This window comes from Heloderma suspectum, chromosome 4 (assembly GCF_057233095.1).
Source record: "Heloderma suspectum isolate Gila_16-S chromosome 4, 16-S_ref, whole genome shotgun sequence".
Taxonomy (NCBI): domain Eukaryota; kingdom Metazoa; phylum Chordata; class Lepidosauria; order Squamata; family Helodermatidae; genus Heloderma; species Heloderma suspectum.
In genome coordinates, this window is record NC_139461.1 from 85,021,248 (window position 1) to 85,041,480 (window position 20,233).

At 40.6% G+C, this 20,233-nt stretch overlaps 1 protein-coding gene across 9 annotated transcripts in view; it reads left to right on the forward strand.

The window, feature by feature from the left end:
* The window catches only part of ANKRD12 (ankyrin repeat domain 12), a 73,159-nt gene that overhangs the window by 23,754 nt on the left and 29,172 nt on the right, over positions 1-20,233 (forward strand). For 2 of the 9 annotated variants that reach the window (XM_084849832.1, XM_084849829.1), the window contains 4 exons: positions 1,649-1,743; positions 5,114-5,250; positions 12,531-12,678; positions 19,999-20,067. In XM_084849832.1, coding sequence (XP_084705958.1) covers positions 5,164-5,250; positions 12,531-12,678; positions 19,999-20,067 — 304 coding nt within the window. In that variant the 5' untranslated portion in view covers positions 1,649-1,743; positions 5,114-5,163. Of the gene's footprint in view, positions 1-1,648; positions 1,744-4,086; positions 4,180-5,113; positions 5,251-10,785; positions 10,953-12,530; positions 12,679-19,998; positions 20,068-20,233 lie in introns of all 9 variants that reach the window. The other 7 variants (XM_084849830.1, XM_084849836.1, XM_084849834.1 and 4 more) reach the window with 7 other exon arrangements.

Genomic DNA, 20,233 nt, shown 5'->3' on the forward strand with positions numbered 1-20,233 from the left:
CCCAGAATCTGACTGAAGGGAAATTTGTTCCTGATACCAAATGTGACAATTCAGTTAATGCTTCAGAAGAAGGAAGGAAGGAAGGAGTTTCTTGTCCTTAACTAAGGTGCCGGATTTTTAAGGATTCCGCAAATGTATTCAATCTTGTTTTGAAATGACTAGCTCTATTTTGTTAATACTAAGATTCTGCAAAGTTAAATAGCACTGCCTCGTGACTAGATTTGCTGGTGATTCAAGCACTGAGTCAGAGTGATATGATTTAAACCAAAGCAATTTTAAATCTTGATTTAAATCACCAAGAAAAACCCAGCTTTTAAATTATAGCTTTAAATGAAAAATTCCATTTATTATTTAGATAGTTCCTAAATAAAATTTCATACTAATTCATTGCTCTGTTCATAGAAATATATTAATTTATAATTAGAATTCTGAGTCTTACAGAGATCAGTTAGTTACTAGGCAGGGAATAGGAATAAAAGGTCACCCAGACAGATTAGTTTGACAATTATGATGAGTAGCCAGTCCTGCCCACCCCAATATCTAAGGACATTAACTATTGTGCTATATAACTACTAATGATGTTTTTCCCACAATTATTTCTTTACAAAGACAAGCAGCCTTTCAGAAGGGGGTGATAAGTTCATTTTCAAAATATATGTTTGCATTACCTTGAAAATTAGTTTTAACCCAGAGTATTTATTTTAAAAATTACCATAGCTGAAACTTTTTTAAAAAACCAAATATATATATATATATATATATATAAAAAATAAAAAAATCTCCACTCTACACTGGGATGATAAAACATCGTGCCTGCCTCTGTCTGTTGTTCACTGCACCATGACAATCTGGGCTGGAAAGGTTGCTCTGGTAGCTCTGTATTCTGCCATGACAATCTGCCCTGGAAACATCGCTCTGTCCAGTTTGTTGTGTGGGTCTTGTATTTGGAAGGGTAACATAGGTTTGTTTTGTCTTGCGATGTGTTGATTGATGGCCTCTATGCACGAGTAATATGGAGTTATTGTCAGTTTACATCACTCATTGGTGGGTGTTGGTGGAGTTACCATGAATTTGTGAGACTTTTGGTGTTGCTAATGTTATCTGTTGTTTTTACTCTTATTGTTTTGCTTTTTCCTCCACTGTAGGGAAAGCACAGGATCACAACTACATTATGCTGACTTATTGCTAGTGTAACATTGATATAAGAGCCCCTGGCATGGTGGAACTAACTTCCTGTTAGGCCTATTCAATGTGCCTGGCACATTGTGTAAGGGCTGGTTTATAGATGCATGTTCCTGATGACTCCAGCAAGCAGTTGTGAATGCATGTATGAATGAGCCAGCACAGATCAAAGAGCACAAATAGTAGTAGTCATCTGCTGACCAAATGTTTTTCAGTGCAGCAGTTAATTCAGAAATAACATGGCACTAACATCAGCATTTTTTCTGAGTAGCAGTATGCTGACAATACATATTAAACAATGATTTATTTTAAATTGCATAATATAATAGTTAGAAGTTGGTAAGAAATAAGGTTCAAATTTTATTAGAGCATTTGTTTATTATATTGCTGTTCCCAGAAAAAAATGGGTTGCTACAATTTTTTTATGATCTCACTTGCATTAGTATTTGTAATAATTTCTTTTTAGGTTTGCTTTGGATATTCCATAACAGCTAAAAATAAGCAGACTTCAAGTTTGGATAGTGCTGGCAGCCTGGATCTAACTATTGTGATTTCACTTAGGTAATAAGTCCTTTTTTCTCTCTCTGGTTCCCTCACTGTTACAGTGTATTGTATTTTGTTTAAAAATTGAGAACCTAGATAGATAGATAGATAGATAGATAGATAGATAGATAGATGAGAAACTGGCAAGACCATTGAGGAACATGGAAAAATGTGTTTCTTCCCAAGAAATGGGGGTTCCCAGGGACAATGGATAGATTTAGCTCTTGTTCTATTGGTGGCTCTCTCTTTCTCTCTCTCATATGACTTCACGTCATATCATGTCCAGCCCTGTGAAGGCTAGATATATGACATTTCTGGAAATGTTGAAGCCATGGAAAAAGATGTAAGTGCATGTTTCCCAGGAAAAAAAAGAAAAATATGGCATACTTATCAAACCTAAACATGTTCAAAGAATATGAAATATACTATGTATTATGTATCATATAAAATAGTACAATTCGGTATATTTATAAAATTTAGGGGCAGTATCCAGTTCTGGCACAGTGCTAGCGTAAACCAATGCTAGTGCAAAGTCATTAGTGCTTGTTAGGCAAAGGGAGAAAGCGGCAGGTTGCTGCCAAATTTTGGCAGCAAACCACACTGCTGAAATTCAGCAGCAAATCACAGCTTTTTCCCTTTGCCTAGCAAGTGCTAATGACATTGCACTAGCATTGGTTTACGCTAGCACAACGTCGTTATCGCTAGCACTGTGACAGCATTGGATACTGCTCTAGCAGTATAAGTGCCCAGTATACATTATTTTGATACAGTTACAAATACCTAATATTAGAGATGGAGCTGTAAGCAGCTGCACCCTAAGGTACCTAGAGCACACTGACTAGTAGAAAGCAAGTCTCACTGGCACTTGCTTCTGAGGAAACTGGCTTAGGATTGCTCGTATAAGCCCATTAGGAAAATAGAGGGGGGAACTGAAAACAGAAATGATCAACACTGGTAGACAGAAAGAAGACTTTGTCTCCATTTCTGTATACACTTTCCTGTAAGTCCCATTGAACTCAGTAGGGCCTTCTTCTGAGTAAACATATATAGGATTGCACTGTTTATTGTCTTAATTTAGTATGTAGACCTCAGCAGTACTATGCAGAAATAGGAGAAACTCAGATGTTTAGAGACAGGATCCACGCCAAGGTTTATAAAATAAACACCCCAGGAATGTAACTAAGGAGTAGCAAAAAAAAAGGTAGATATTCAGTTATGCTTAATAATACTAATGGAGAGTTCAGCATTGTTTCATTAACATACATAGCACACATTTTGTGTTTTGTAGAGAGAGAAAATTACTCGTCTTTATTGATTTATTAGATTTATAGCCTGGTCCATCCCAGTAAACAATATATACTTGAAAATAATAGCATAACTCAAAGGTTTTATTTTTGGTGTCAAATAATCAGTGATCTGGTTCAGTTTATTGTTACATGACTTGGCCTTGTGCACTTCCCTCTCTTCTAGCATGATAGCAAGAAGGAGGAGCAGAAACTTTCAATAGCATAATTTGTTATCTCTGAACCCAGACAAATTGTGACTAACCTTAAATATGATTTAGGGCAGGGGTAGGCAACCTATTACCCTCCAGATGTTTTGGACCACAACTCTAATTATCCCCTGCCAGCATGGCCAGTGGCCAGGGATTCTGGGAGTTGTAGTCAAAAACATGACTTAGGGAAACAAGCTAGGATTGTAAAGTGGATTTTATCCCCCCTAAACCATAGTTAAGGCTAACAAAAGCTTCTCATCTCCTCTTCACAGCCACGCCAGCATGGAGTGGGAGCTCACCAACCCCTATCTCGTTCACATAACGCTAAACCATATTTTAGTATTACTTATGTCCAAATAAGACCAGTGTCTGAAAGATCCATGGCTTCTTAATCTGAACTTTGTGAAGTTCACAAAATGGAAGGTTTGCACAAATTGAAATGAGCTTCTCAGCTCTTTATACATACATCAATTCTGAGAAACTCTCAGTATTTCACTTGATGCAGAAGACAGAGGAATCTGGGGAGAGTGAGGAGAGTGAGGAGTCAGAGGCCATTTATATAAAGACCTTGTCAGGGTATTGCAGGAGCAACATGCTTGTAAGAATCCCCGATTGTACTCCTTCACCAAATACCTGAATAAATTCTATATTCTACAATATTTGAAAGTTTTCAGATTGTTGTTGTTTTAGCAATCCAATCAAATTCAGTAGCAATGATATCACTAACAATACCTTTGGATCTAAGAGATCTGCAACAATGTGAACAGTTTTGGTAAAAATATTATTTTAAAAAGATGCTTCAAAAAGTATTTCATTTTTCTGAAACATAAAATACTTCATAAGTGTCCCCCCTTTTTCTGTTTCAGAACAGGGGCAATTTTTTCTGCTCCTTCACATCTGTAACGAAGGCAGAGGTAGTCTCGTCTAGCCAGCAGGAAGTTTCCCACTTGCTCAGACCAGTGAGAAAGCCTAAATCAGAACCTTTTGTAGGAGTCAGGACATAACCTGACCTGCTCTGTCCTACGGCATTCCTATGTATCATAACTTGTCTGTCTCCCTACCATTCTTTGGGTGGTGACACATCCTTGGTTCACTAGCTCAAGAGCCACAGTGTGCTTATGTCCTGACTGAATGGTCATTCACTCCTATGGAAAAAAATTAAAGTACCACATGCAGAATTGTCAACCAGAACTATTTAATTAGATTTAATCTGCACAATTGTGATTGCAGTATTTCAGTTTTCACAAGCTTATAATATTTTGCTAATAATAGTGGTGATAAAGGAGAATAAATATGAGCTATATAGGAGGCTCTTTGGGGCAGCACTGCCTGAGCTGTTCACAACCATGAGGAGAATACATTTTTTCCAGGCCTATTTTAATAGATAACTGCTAACCAAACAATAGTTACTAAAACAATGTTTTGTAGTGGCTCTATATAGCTTCTGGTCATACAGTCAGCTCAATGTTACGGTCTACCCCCTCTGATTGAAGAAGGGTGGTAATGCTAAGCTTATTGCATAGATAGGCATTTGAAAAATGGCTTTCTTTGTGGTTGTGGATCAATGTATTTGGCCTCTCCAGAAAATCTATAAATCTGAATTATTCTTGTTTAGACCCTAACTTTGATTCCATGACTGATACAGTTCATGGGCCAGAACCCCTTCTGTCTACAGCCCCCTGAAAATCTGCACCTGGAGTTTGGGGACCTTTGGTATGGTGTTAGATATGGTGCAGGGGGCTGCAGGTGAAGGGGAGAGTTGGTAGAAATTGCCTCCCCTTTGTATGAATTTAAATAAATTCAATAATCACTCAGTATTTATCTTATTTGTATAGTCTGATAACTTCATGTATGAAGATAGTTATTTTTGTTTCTTCTTTTTTTTCTTGGCAGATGCATAATGATCACACTGATGCAAGATAAAGTTAGTGAACAACTATAAAATGCCCAGATTTGGGTCAGCAAAGGCAGTTCAGATTCAGAATTCTGACAGCGATAGCACCATGGTGGAAAAACCAACTGGAAGAAAGGTATAAAAAGAAACTCGATGAAGAAGATTAGTTTGTAGCTAGGGTAATCCATGGAAAGGGGAAAAAAGGAAAGGTTCCTCCTGTGCAAGCACCGAGTCATTGCTGACTCCTAGAGGGACGCCGCTTGCACTGGCGCTTTCATGGCAGACTGTAGCGGGGTGGTTTGCCATTGCCTTCCCCAGTCGTGACTACCTTTCCCCCAGCAAGCTGGGTACTCATTTTACCGACCTCAGAAGGATGGACGGCTGAGTCGACCTGAGCCAGTTACCTGGGACCCAGCTTCCGTTGGGATCGAACTCAGGTCGTGGGGAGAGTTTCAGTTGCAATACTGCCGCCTACCACTCTGCGTAATATATACAAGCCAGAGAAGATTACGTAGTGTATGAAGAGGTGGTATTATGTGGCACCAAGCAGAACTGTAGGAGGCACTTGCTAAAGCAGTTGTTCCAATGATGTAATGAGCTACTGCCTACTGTAATTTTTCTCCTTGTACACTGATGGCAATATTATGCTGTATAACATTTCCATGCATCATGTCTAATAGCTGATCAAATTACTTTGTTGAAGATGTTCTAATGTTGATGAAACAAGCACTTGAGCCACATTGAAGTATAACTGTGGGTTCAATTTCTGCAGAAACCTTCTCAGCATTAATTATGTATTTTCAGAACAATCCTGTGGGCTAGGAGAGGGAGGGTCTGTGGGGCAGCAACCACCACTTCCTCAGTTGTGCCAGCCCACACTACCCGGGATGGAAGGCAGATTTCCCAATGGTTTTTTACCTCCATTGTGCCTTGTTAAAATTTTCCCTGCATTGACACTAACAGGAGGAAAAATAAGTATACCGGGTCCAGGGCTGTTAAACCTTTTAGCCCTTGTCAGAGGCATGTCAGGGGAATGGGAGATATTTCGATCCCGTCAGTGCATGGCCCCTCTCTCACGCTGCCCCTGACAAGCCCCTATTTCCCCTGACACAAGGACAATAGGACAAGCCCCTGTTTTCCCTGACCATAACAAGGTGGTTGACCTCCCTCCCCACCTTTCCATGTGTCCCTGGGATACCCGTTCAGGAAACATAGTATTGTAGTCTTAGTGAAATTTCACATTTTCTTTTCAGTAGAATTCATTAAGACTACTGTGAAAAGACAGTTGCCTGACATTATCCCAGGTTTACTGTACTCTTTCAATGGGATTTTAAGGAGAGCTTGTTGTTGTTCAGTCGTGTCCGACTCTTTGTGATCCCATGGACCATAGCACACCAGGCCTTCCTGTCCTGCGCTCTCTCCTGGAGTGTGCTCAAGTCCATATTCATTGCATCGGTGATGCTATCTATCCATCTCATCCTCTGCCGTCCCCTTCTCCTTTTGTCTTCAGTCTTTCCCAGCATCAGGGTCTTTTCCAGGGAGTTTTCTCTTCGCATTAGGTGGCCAAAATATTTGAGCTTCAGCTTCAGTATCTGTCCTTCCAATGAGCAGTCAGGGTTGATTTCCTTTAGGATTGACTGATTTGACTTCCTTGCAGTCCAGAGGACTCGTAAGAGTGTTCTCCAGCACCACAGTTCGAAAGCATCGATTCTTCGGCGCTCAGCCTTCCTTATAGTCCAGTTCTCACAGCCATACGTTGCTACTGGGAAAACCATAGCTTTGATTATACGAACCTTTGTCGGCAAGGTGATGTCTCTGCTTCTTACTGTGCTGTCTAGGTTTGCCATAGCTTTCCTCCCAAGGAGCAAGCGTCCTTTAATTTCATGGCTACAGTCACCGTCTGCGGACTTTCTTGGAGCCCAAGAAAATAAAATCTGTCACTGCTTCCATTTCTTCCCCTTCTATATGCCAGGAAGTGATGGGGCCAGATGCCATGACTTTAGTTTTTTTAATGTTGAGTTCCAAACCAGCTTTTGCACTCTCCACTTTCACCCTCAACAAGAGGCTCTTTAGATCCTCTTCGCTTTCTGCCATTAGGGTAGTATCGTCTGCGAATCTGAGGTTGTTGATAATTCTCCCAGCAATCTTAATTCCGACCTGTGATTCATCCAACCCGGCGTTTCTCATGATGTACTCTGCATATAAATTAAATAAACAGGGCGACAATATGCAGCCTTGTCGTACTCCTTTCCCAATTTTGAACCAATCGGTTGTTCCATGTCCGGTTCTTACTGTTGCTTCTTGACCCTCGTACACGTTTCTCAGGAGACAGGTAAGGTGGTCTGGTACTCCCATCTCTTTAAGAATTTGCCAGAGTTTGTTGTGATCCACACAATCAAAGGCTTTAGTGTCGTCAATGAACCAATAAAATAATTTTTCATTTATTTAATCATTGACTTTGAACCAATTATTTGATTGGATTTAATGTTTACATTTTTATATTATCAAAATACTGATGTGAGTGTGTGTTTGAGATACTGAAGAAAGTGTGATAACTTAGAGCTTAATAAAACTAGGCTCAGCTAAAGTTGATGGGTGATTTAAGCTTGCTTCCACTCTAGCTCTTTTAGCTGTATTTGCTGTCTTTTGTTTACTCATTTTTTACAGGGTGGCCATATAATTCTGTTGCCAAATCACTGCATTCCAGTGTTTCTGTGTTGTCCTCCAATTTTTCAAACCTGATTTGTTGCAATTTTTTGGTAATAAAACACAACTGGAGCAGCCAGTGTGGACAGGCAAAATGCTGTTGAGGTTTTTAAGGGCTATTGTGGGTTTAATTGAAAGCTTCCTGTTTGCAGATTCAACCTGCTTTATTGCTTCCTGTTTAGCATGGCTGAGGGATCACTGATGAATTGTTCTGTAACTTAGCTTCTTCCTACTAAGGGAAGGGGGTTAAGAAAGAATGAAATTACTGGTTTCCTTCCATTAGGAGAAAAAAAAATTCTGAACTGCCCAGAGAGCTTTGGCTATGGGGCAGTATAGAAACTGAATGAATGAAATCATTCTTTCTTCCCTTATAGCAAAATAGCATTATTTCACTATAAAAGAAAGAACAGAAACATTAATAGAAGGAAAGAAGCTTCTGCTCCCTGTGGAGAAACTGTTCAAATTGGTAACTAATTAAGGCACTGTTCATTACCAGGTACACTGAACAGGAAGCAATAAAATAGTCTGACAGCACAATCCTGTACATGTCTACTCAGAAGTAAGCCCCACTGAGTTCAATGGTGCTTATTTCCAGGTAAGTGGATATAGGATTACAGCCTGAATCAACAAGGAAGCTTTTGGGGACCTTACTCAGGAATTATTTCTAAGTTAGAAAGATGTTACCATTAAGGGCACTGTTAGATAACATAGTGCTATGTAGAATGGTTTGTGGAATCATTTTTCTTGCTCCCAGCTAATTGCAAAAAAACAGCACTGCAGCAGCACTAAAAGGCTCTTGTGTGGAAGCAATCTAAGTCCTATTGATATCAATAAAACAATTAGTTGCAACTTCATCCTATAGTTGTCAATGGGACTTAGTTGCAACTAACGCAGCAGGTGTCTCAAGCCACCACTTCAGAAGACAAGTTTCTGTTTTATTTCTGGTTGACAGTAGCACACTAAATCCAAAGTAAACACAAAATCAAACAAATGTGCCTTGAGAAATTGTCCTCACCACTTATTATGTATTTATATGGAATACATGATGCTTAGTAATAGGAATATAAGCAAAAGTCAGGTCCTTGCTTATAATCTAATTACAATTGGCTCCAACCAATTAATCAGCTAAAGCTTCCATTGAGTAATCTACTGATTAAAAAAAACAGAGTTACTTAAAAATAGATTACAAGCTTTAAATCCTAGATTTAAGAAACTGTCTATTCTATCATACTAACAATAATTCAGTACATACAGTGTAGGCATTCCTTTTATCTGGTTGCTTACTGCTCCTCCCAGCAATGAGAAAAGGTTGCCAGAGTTTACATGGGAACAGCATGATGTCACATGGTGTCTATCCCACAACCTGTAAAAGTTGGCTATTTCTGATCTATAGGAAATCATCATCCATTTGTGTGTAGAATAATGAGCTGACCATAGGAAGTCCATACAGTGTGTGTGAAGTTCCTAGTAAATTATCACACTAAATTTTCATTCCTCTAAGGATTTTTAAATTCTGTAAGGGAATGAGGTTTCCTTATCAAATAATATAAGTTCCTCTAATACCAAACTTGGAAGTGAGAGGGGGCCACCCAAACAATAATGATTTCTGCATACTTGGGTAGTTCCCTAGAAGAAGTATATTAGTTTGTGAACTGAAAGAACCCAAAAATGACATGACAAGGAACTATGGGCTATTGGGTGCAGTTGAATGTTGGAGTGGGGGGAGGAAATGGTGGTGAATTGGCCTGATTATATCTCTGACAATTTCTAATATCTTGGGGGTGGGTCATGAGATTAAAAATCCTCTAAGGGCCACAAGGATGTGTGTACCATGAGATTAAAATACTCTTCCCTATACTATATGGGGAGGTTGCAAGAGGAAAGAAAGGAAAAAGGGGAACCTTTTGCCTCATAGTGGAGAAAATTTCAGGAGGGAGGGAAAGAAGTATTGAAGTAAATGGTGTTTGCTCTAGGTAGTAGAGTTTGTTGTTGTTTATTTGGTCAGTTTCTTCCGACTCTTCGTGACTTCATGGACCAGCCCACGTCAGAGCTTCCTGTTGGCCGTCGCCACCCCCAGCTCCCCCAAGGTCGAGTCTGTCACCTCCAGAATATCATCCATCCATCTTGCCCTTGGTCGGCCCCTCTTCCTTTTGCCTTCCACTTTCCCTAGCATCAGCCTCTTCTCCAGGGTATCCTGTCCTCTCATTGGTTGGCCAGAGTACTTCAGTTTTGCCTTTAATATCATTCCCTCAAGTGAGCAGTCTGGCTTGATTTCCTGGAGTATGGACTGGTTTGATCTTCTTGCAGTCCAAGGCACTCTCAGAATTTTCCTCCAGCACCACAGTTCAAAAGCATCTATCTTCCTTCGCTCAGCCTTCCTTATGGTCCAGCTCTTGCAGCCATAGGTTACTACGGGGAATACCATTGCTTTAACTGTGTGGACCTTTGCTGTCAGTGTGATGTCTCTGCTCTTAACTATTTTATCAAGATTTGTCATTGCTCTCCTCCCAAGAAGTAAACGTCTTCTGATTTCCTGGCTGCAGTCAGCGTCTGCAGTAATCTTTGCGCCTAGAAAGACAAAGTCTGTCACTGCCTCCACGTTTTCTCCCTCTATTTGCCAGTGATCAATCAAGCTGGTTGCCATAATCTTGGTTTTTTTTAGGTTTAACTGCAACCCAGCTTTTGCACTTTCTTCTTTCACCTTTGTCATGAGGTTCCTCAGCTCCTCCTCTCTTTCAGCCATCAAAGTGGTATCATCTGCATATCTGAGATTGTTAATGTTTCTTCCAGCGATTTTAACTCCAGCCTTGGCTTCATCAAGCCCAGCACGTCGCATGATGTGTTCTGCGTACAGGTTGAATAGGTAGGGTGAGAGTATACAACCCTGCCGTACTCCTTTCCCAATCTTAAACCAGTCCGTTGTTCTGTGGTCTGTTCTTACTGTTGCTACTTGGTCATTATACAGATTCCTCAGGAGGCAGACAAGATGACTTGGTATCCCCATACCACCAAGAACTTGCCACAGTTTGTTATGATCCACACAGAATAGTCAATAAAACAGAAATAGATGTTTTTCTGAAACTCCCTGGCTTTCTCCATTATCCAGCGGATATTGGCAATTTGGTCTCTAAGGTAATAGAGTAGTTCACTATTTACAATTTTCAGTTACAGTGTTCAGAATTGTTGAAATATGGTATTCTGGAGCTGATGGGTTGCACAGTGATGTACATGACTGAAAACAGCTTCAACAGTTTTGGAAAGATATACTTTATATCATTAAGGTCTCGGCTACTGAACTACTACTTGATCCAAAAGTAGTTTATATATAGGTTTTTTAAGAAGTTTCTGTAAAGTGGGAAAAGTATATTTGTCCATTGCAAAAGAAATTCGGGGTTGGATCCAAAGTATTTGACCTATGAATATAAGGACCCCTTCCATAAGTGGAACTCTCTTTCCATTCATGGAGCAAAGAGTTTGGATCCAACTCATTAACTCCTAAGTTCTGGAAGTAAGAGATGTACCAACTATTGATATATAGCTATCCAGGAGTTCCAGTGAGATGTTGGTACTTAAAACACTTAAGTAATGTGAATATCTGGCTGGTGAAAACACTTCACCTTCAGCTAAAGAAAATGGATGGGCTTATAATCGGTGGCATTCAAGCTTTTCTTTGAAAATAAATGATGAAGAATTATGAATATGGATTGTTGTCATGTTCCATATTATGTGGTTAAAACCTAAGATGGCAAGATTGTGTAAAGCAAAATGGTAATCTTTTATAAATTGTTGTTTGGACATTTGTGTGCTATAAGGCTTTAAAAAGGACATTAGTGTTCTATGCAAATTTGACAATTGGAGTGTCTCACTTCCAGGCAGCTCATTGAGTTGGAAGTGATGTCTCTAGCCCTGTTAAGCACCATACAAGGTGCCATCTTGTCAGGCCAGTTGCTTCCAGTGTGAAACAGAGCAAGTGTGAGGGAAAGCCAGATGGGGGCAGATGCATTTTGGCCATCCCTGAAGTAGATGATTGTGTCAATAATGCCTTCTGGTTAACCATTTGCTAGTCTGAAATAGCGAGCTTGTTTGTTTGAGAAAGGAATGAAAGCTAAATATTTGTCCAACTCACTACTGTACTTCTCAGTATGTATATATAGAAAACTGTGTGTGTGTGTGTGTGTGTGTGTGTGAGAGAGAGAGAGAGAGAGAGAGAGAGAGCACTCCTGTGTCTTCAGACTGATATGCCTGAAGGATTCATTTGTGGTTGTTGGAATTAAATCACTATCTCCCACTAAACTTTACTTGTGAGGTCAGTAAGATGATGGATGTATTGACTACACTAGTTTTTTTGTGCCTAGTCTTTTTCTTCAAAAGAAGTTGATTTTCTGTCACTTTCAGCTTCTTTATTCTAGCTCAGTTTTGCATAATACCCATTTTACTCTGCTTTGTTTTCTTCTTTACGTGTGGAAAAGTGAGAGATGCTAGGTTCTTGAGTATTCCATTACTACTGTGTTCTGTATTTACAGGGAATACGTAGTAAAACCTAATAATCCTAGAATCGGAACAATAGATTAGAGGCAAAACTCTGCTATTGGTTAGCTGAGGGTTTTTCCTAGCATGTGTTTATTTTCGGAGTGTATTTTTTAAAATCACTGGTAATAGTTTTATGTAAACATTGTACTTATACCATAATATACTTCTTATTTATATCAGAGCAAGGACAAGATTGCCTCCTACAGCAAAACAGCAAAAGTGGATAGGAGTGAGATGGGAAAGGAGATGAAAGAAAAGTCTTCTATGAAACGTAAACTTCAGTTTAATGTTAGTCCATCCAGAAATGAAGATCGAAATTCAGACACAGGTAGAGCTGATTTTAATTTATTTTTCTTTTAACTTATCATGCTTGTGGCTAGTTTGTTATAGTGATCTGTCACAAAAGATGAACATGATGAAGTGCTTACTTGTATCCCATGTATCAATTATTAGTCCAGCAAGCTGATTGGCTTAAATTGTCAGGGGCCTACTAAGACATTTCAGGCTGCACAGTTCTTAGCTACTCTTTCTACTGGACATCTGTTTTATGATCAATCTGTCTCTTTGATAGTAGCATGCCCTGTGTGTGGGCACCTGTTGCTCTTAATTTCAGAATTTAAATATGTCACAGATTTATTGTAATCATGCTCATACATGACCTATAAGCAGTGTAAACAAACCCATTGATTTGAATAAGACTTAAAGCATGTCATTAAATCTCTCCATTGAAATAAATGGGACTTCAAAGTGCTCAGATATTTCTTTGAACACTAACACTTAAAGAGTATGTCATTAACTACCAAATAGTTATGCAGGTTAACACTACACTAATATAAAATATTTAGTGACAATGCTCTTTTCAGATTGGTATTTGGGGATTTTTCTTTGTGAGTTATTAAAGATTCCTCTTCAATTCTGTAAAGGAGGGAGCAATCCTATGGCCGCTAGTCAGCGGCTAGACGACCATAAGATATCTGGTTTTTCAGGAACCGACCTCAGATCCCGCGCTCCAAGGTCGGTTCCTGGGGAACTGACGTCCCTCCACTTCTGCACTGCCTCCACGGCAGTGCGGAACAGCCCCGTGCTCCGCACTTACAAGAGGAGCACGAAGCAGCCAAAATGGGGCATTCCCAGAGGGCGTTCCGGGGTGGGGAGGCCGGAAATGCCTGTATGACACATCCAATGTGTCGTACAGCAGCCTTCTCCCCCACTCTGCCCTTCCACGGCTAGACAGCTGCAATCAGCTGTCTAGCTAAAAATGCAGGGCAGGAGAAGCGTGGAGGGAACAATCCCCTCCATGCTTTTCTTGCCCTGCATTGGATAGGCGGTCTCAAGTTCGGAGGCGGCCGCCTATCTGCATAAGATTGCACTCTAACTCACTGAAAGGAATAGATCATTGACTAAAATGCTATTATGAATTTCTGTTTTGGTCCTAGGTTAGTGTCTTGGGAGAAAATATCAATATTTACTGTCAGTACTGTATGTAAAATAAAATATAGACAACATATCTTTAAAAAAATACTTCAGAATGGCACTTGATTCCTTGTTGATGAACAAGCATGTCAAATGAGACAATATTGCACAGTACTATGGATCACACAAAGCACTCCTCTATGCGATTAGAATTCAGTATGCAAGGAGGTGTCTGTATGACAGCCTCCCTTCCCCCCCACCCCACCCCATGGTTTTTGACTAAATTGGCAGTAGAGGAAGAGATGGTCTGGAAATATATCACTCTCCCCATCCCTTTCCCAGGCTAGATTGCCACAAGGTCAACCAAAGTGTCTTCAGCCCCAAATCAGGCCAGAAGCCAATTTGATAATGATCCAAATAATAATTACCCTCCAGGAAGACCTGGAACTGAGAAAACACTATTGTCAGGGTTGGATCAGAGCCCATAGAGCCCCAAAGCAGTTCTGATTCTGAGGAAGAGACAGAAACAGTGAGAGAGGAAACTGCATGCTGTTCAGAGGCACCGCCAGAGGGAGAGCCCCTCCCTGATCACATTCCTGAGAGTGGTAGCGACCCTGGCAGGCAGGGGGAGGGACAACTGGAGCTTCGGGACGCTAGGCGCCGGCGTCGCGCCAAGTGGGCTGAGCACCTCTTCTCGGCACTCTCCACTTGTCCCTGCGCCGGCACCTAGTGTCCCGAAGCTCCAGTTGTCCCTCCCCCTGCCTGCCATGGTCACTACCACTCTCCGGAATGTGATCAGGGAGGGGCTCTCCCTCCGGCGGCGCGTGCGGGTTCCTCTCCCACGGTTTCTATCTCTTCCTCAGAATCAGAACTGCTTTGGGGCTCTGTGGGCTCTGATCCAACCCTGACATCTATGTATTCCATTACTTTACCCAAGAATGGCAAACTGGAGACTGTTCAATAGTTATTTAGATTGGTGGAGTCCAGTGAGGGCTTTTTCAGGAGCGGTTTCAAACAGCTTCCTCTAAACTTTAGAATCTAAAGGCACCAGGACCACCCCTTCCTTCAAGGAAGTATTCACAAGCTCAGCCACCCAGATGTCAGTCCCCTACTGACAGTTTTAACTAGCCAATTTCACTCTCAAGCCATCCTGTCCTTGTTCTTGGTTTGCATACATGCTGAAAAGTCTCTGTTGACTTTCCATTGATGATAATATCCTTCTGGGCAGCCTAGCTGGGCTGGGGTTAGGAGATATGGCTGTGATCCTTTTTAATATGTCCCAGAAAACACTGCTGAGAGACTGCTGTTGTAGCCCATAGCCTTTGGCGTACTGGGTACTACAAAGTTTCATTCTGTCTCCCATGCTGTTCAACATCTACACGAAACTGCTGGGGGAAATAATTCAGGGATTTGGGCCAGGATATCACCAATATACAGATGACACTCAGCTCTATGTCTCATTTCATCTTCTGATCTTGGACAGGAAGTAAAAATCCTTAACTGGTGTCTCACAGCAGTTTCTAATTGGATGAAGATGATAAAGAGAAGCTTAATTCAGACCACTGTGAGATGCTATAAGTGTACAACCTGTTTTTGATGAGGATGCACTCCCTATGGTGCAGAAGGCTTATAATTAAGAGTTCTCCTGTATCCAGCCCAGCTCCTACATGCCTAGCTGGTGGCAGTGGCCAGGAGTCTTTTTTACCAACTAATGGGAAAATCCATTTTTCCTTCCTGGAAAAATCAGGCCTGGCCTCTAAATAGTTCACGTCTCATCACCTCTAGATTAGCTTACCATAATGTCTCCTGTGTAAGGCTGCCTTAGAAAACAATCCAAAAGCTTCATTTAGTTTAGGATGCATGTGCCAGGGTTCTAACTGGAGCTGGTAGAGTCATAGATCATATTATGTCAGTCCTTTACCAGCATCGCTGGTTATTAATTTCTTCTGGCTCAATTCAGAATGCTTATCTTGACCTTTTAAAGCTCTAAACAACCTGGGACAAGAATATCTTAAGCAGGTTCATAAGGATGCAGGTGACTGAGAAGTCTGCTCCTTCTGAAGCCCTTCTTAAAGTCCCCGCGCCATGGGATCATACTTTCATACAGAGGGTTTTTTTGGTTGTAGGACCCACATTCTTGAAGAGTGTCCCAAGAGGTACACTTGACTCCATTGCTCCTTGCTTTTTAGATGACCAGTGAAGGTGGTTCTGTTTCAGAGGGCTTTTTCAGGTGGTTTTTAACAGGGATTTGACTAATTCTGCTACCTTCTTATATCTGTTTTTAGTCTTCTAAACTTTTGCTGTAATTTATTGCACTACATTGTAATGGTGGTGATATGCTGCAAAGTATGTACCCAGCAGGTCATAGTGGGTTGCCAAGACTGCACAGCCTCCCTATATATGCCAGAATGCACTAGGCCTTTCACCACTTAGAACAGTTCTATCAGACAGCAGTGTGTGAATGCAATGGTAGTGGAGAAGTATGGCTTCTTCTCCACTATCAGCACCACAGAGTAGTTTCTAAAATGAGCTGTAACCCATGTTTAGTCAAATTCATTATGGGTTTTCCTCCACTGTCTCTAGCCATTTTCACTCCAGCTGTTGTCCCAATAGTTTCAGAGCCTCCAGCTCCTCATTAAACCAGGAGTCCATGAGGAGAAGGCATCTGGGAGTGATTGTGTCTCCCAATTCCAGAGACCAACCAGAGCATCAGCAGTGCCAACAGTTCTATCAGCGAGAAAATCCCTACAGCTGTCAGCAAACCAGCCTCTGAGGGTTGACCATCTCAATAGGTTCCCAAACCTGCAAAGTTCTAGGACTGCTATAAATGTAAATCTTATCAGGTAGTAATCTGCCCATAACAAAGGGACTAACTCAGGTCCCCCACTCCCATTTTTTTCTTTGTGAGTTATTAAAGATTCCTCTTCAATTCTGTAAAGGAGGGAGCAATCCTATGGCCACTAGTCAGCGGCTAGATGGCCATAGGATATCTGGTTTTCCAGGAACCGACCTCAACCCCCCCCCCTTTTTTTTTCCTGTCCAGAACAAAACACCAAGCTAAGTTTATGATCAGCCAACTGTGTTGGACCAAATATTGAGACTGCCCTGTGGTTGTCATGGAGACCATGAACTTGTGAGCTGCACCAGTCATGGGGACCGTAGCATAACTGTTGAAGTCCCCAGAAACATTAGCTGGGGATCTCAAACTCCTCCATTCAGACCATCTCTGTCAACACAAGCAGGAAGACTGTTAGGGTCTTCTAACAGTAACAGGATCCCTAATATGTCTTGGGTTCCAAACACAAAACTGGAAGACCACTGGACAGGATGGCCCAGCAAGGGAGATGGAATCAGATAAACTACAGTGACCTCCTTCCTGTCCATCAAGTCTACACTGCTGCTGCACTGAAAATCCCAGTGGACACAGCTGGGAGATTCACTCTTCCCAATCCATCTGCCTAGGTCTTGGTGATAGATGGCAGGTCAGGATATTCTTCATCCAGGATCAAGTCCTAGATTTATTTATTTGAAATATTTCTAGGCTACCTTTAAAGGCAGAGGCCTTCCGAAGGAGGCTTACATGATAAAATCCCTTACAATAAAATTCCATACAATGATAACACAGCAAAACATCTGGCTGATTTCCCTCCAGAAACTTGACGTTCAGCAATAGTGCCTTCAAGCTCAAGGGTAGCTGATAGGACATCTAGAACAGCCTTGGCTGAGAGAGGGACTGGAATGGGGGATAGGCAACAAGTGTTAAACCTCCTTTTCTCCCACCTGGTGCATTGTCAATTTGCCTGGTTCTGGAGTAATGGAAAAGGACAATTCCACAAGCAAACCTGCATCGGACAAAACTTTCCAGATAAACTATAATACCAGCTTGCTGTTGGAATAAAATTTGCAGGATGTTGGGACTGCCCATTTTTAGTTATAGCTATATATTTCACTAATAGGTTTAAACATTAATACATAGCACCAATGAGCTAATTGGACTATAGATATAAATTTATTAGATGTGTCTCCTTTTATACTTTCAAAAGAAGTACTTAGGTTAGTTTGGCATGATTTGTTCTTTGTTAAACATATATTATGGTTTTGAAAAACTTTGCAAACTGTCCCTGTTTTTGCATTGGAATGCCAGAAGAGCTTTGTACCAGAGCCAATGCTAAGGAAACCTAAGTGTTCTGCCTCATCAGAGATGACCTGAAATATTTTGAGGCGTTGGTTCATGATTAAATCTCTTAAAATATAGCCAATATTTGTTATCGTTGTTGTTTGCCTGTATAATAGTGGGGGTCTTGTGATTTTGTCAAGAACATGAAGATTAACTTAACTAGATGTAAGAGAAAACTATCTAAATTGGAAAACAATGTTATATTTTGAACATGTGATTAGGAGTTCATGCTCATGAGGCATTCTTCTTTTCTGTTAGAGGAAATTTTCTATAGATGTAATCAGAAATGTTCTTACACATGTTAAACATTTCCTCTCTTTATGAAAATGATAATCCTTTGCTCCTACACAATTGGTAATAAGTAGTAATGTTCAAGACACTTCATATATGTGACATAACATCTGTATCCACCCTTCCAAGAAGCTTAGGGCAGCGTATGTTAGCCGTCCCCTCCATTTTATCCACCCAACAATGATGCTACATAGATTAGACTAAGCAGTTGTTTCAGGCCCGTTGTGCATGCACTTGTTTGATTTTGTTACATTTATCTTCCACTTTACTTCCATCATGGAACTGAAAGTAGCATAATGTAGGTTTCCCAGATTGTTTCCAGTCTAAGAACTGAGCAGACCCAGAACTGCATGCACTCCATGATATGTACTTGTGTGTTCCCTTCTCATATTCATATGCAGCACCAGATACTTAGTTGTGCAGAGGCTTCATCTAGGACTTCCACAACAGTTTGCAGAGCAGCACTAATGAGTGAACTCATTCTCCTAGTGCTTCTGGGATGGAGCCCTAAATTGCACTGTAGGGGCAGTATTCAGTGGGGCACTTACACCCCTGTCAATTCTTCTGCACCCCACCAATTCCTGCCAGCAAATCGTGCCCACTGCTTGTGCAACAGGGATTTAGTGCTTTTGGAGGCAACCAGAAATGAGCGGAAATGCTTATTTCTGGAATGGGGCAGGTTGATGGAACTTGCATGAGGCAGCTCCACCAACCTGCCCTGATCCAGAAACGAGTGTTTCTGTTTGTTTCAGGACTTCCTATGGGAAGTGTTAAATCTCTGTTGTGCAAGAGGTGGGTCCTGCTTGCATAACGGAATCAGCAAGATTCACTGCTTGTGCAACAGAAGACGCAACAGGATTGGCGGGGGTGTAAGCGCCCCATTGGATATTGCCTTATCCAAGCATGCTGTCTTAAAATATTGTTAAAAATATTTTAATATAAATATTTTAACAATATTTAATATAAAAATATATTAAGCATGCTGTCTTAAAATATTGTTATGAATGATCTTTTGAAAATATTGTTATGAATGATCTTTTGAGGCAGAATTCATACTTCATTTATTGCAGTCTCCTCTGATGCAAGTGTTTCATTTTGGTGTTTGTCCTAATTGTCCTTTTACTGCTTGTGGGTTCAGGTTTCTGTTAAAAAATAATGCTAAATATGAATGAATACAACTGTGCACTCCAAAGCACACTTAGAACTTTTGATATGGTATGACTAAGGATGGACAGGGAGTCTAGATGTCCTAGCAGGATTGTGGAGTAGTTGGAGTTGTGCAAGTTTAGAAACAACGTCTCCTTCCTCCTCAACCTTCCCCACTCCCCTCCAGATTATTAAGATGTTAGTGAAATATTCAGGAAAAAGGCTCTTGAAATGAAGTGGAAGTAGATAGTGAGCAGCTGAGGAACCTCACAAAAGATATATCCAGTTATAAACAAAAGATAGTTATCACCTGTTCAGAAGAATAGCTTTCATGTAAAGCAACTCTGAAGTGGAGCATTAAGCAAAAGAGTGAAGTGTGTTCTTCTGCAGTATTCCCATGTGAAATTGCCCTTAGCTATTGCTTTAATTACTAGGCATCTTAACAATATTAGGAATTGTTATTCTAGGGTTTTCCTAGGCATTTATTTTAAAAGTACTGTAAAGCTTACATGCAGATGCTATGAAATATCCAAAAAGTGGTGTGTCAGCATTTCTATCTTGTATGCCACACTTCCTTCCTCTCCTCCACCACTTTTCTCCCATGTCTTCTTCATTCTGTAGATTCAGATCCAGGACATACAAATGAAAACTGGGGGGAGAGATTAATATCTACTTACAGGACATACAAAGGTAAATGGATTATCAGGTGAACTTACTATAGTTGCATTTTTTTTCCTATTAATATCATTACACTACTTATTTTTCTGTGCCAGTGAACAACCTGTGAATAACTTCCATACTAATATAACTGTAATTTATGCCACCTTTCATTGGAGAAGCCAGGAGTGTATTTCCT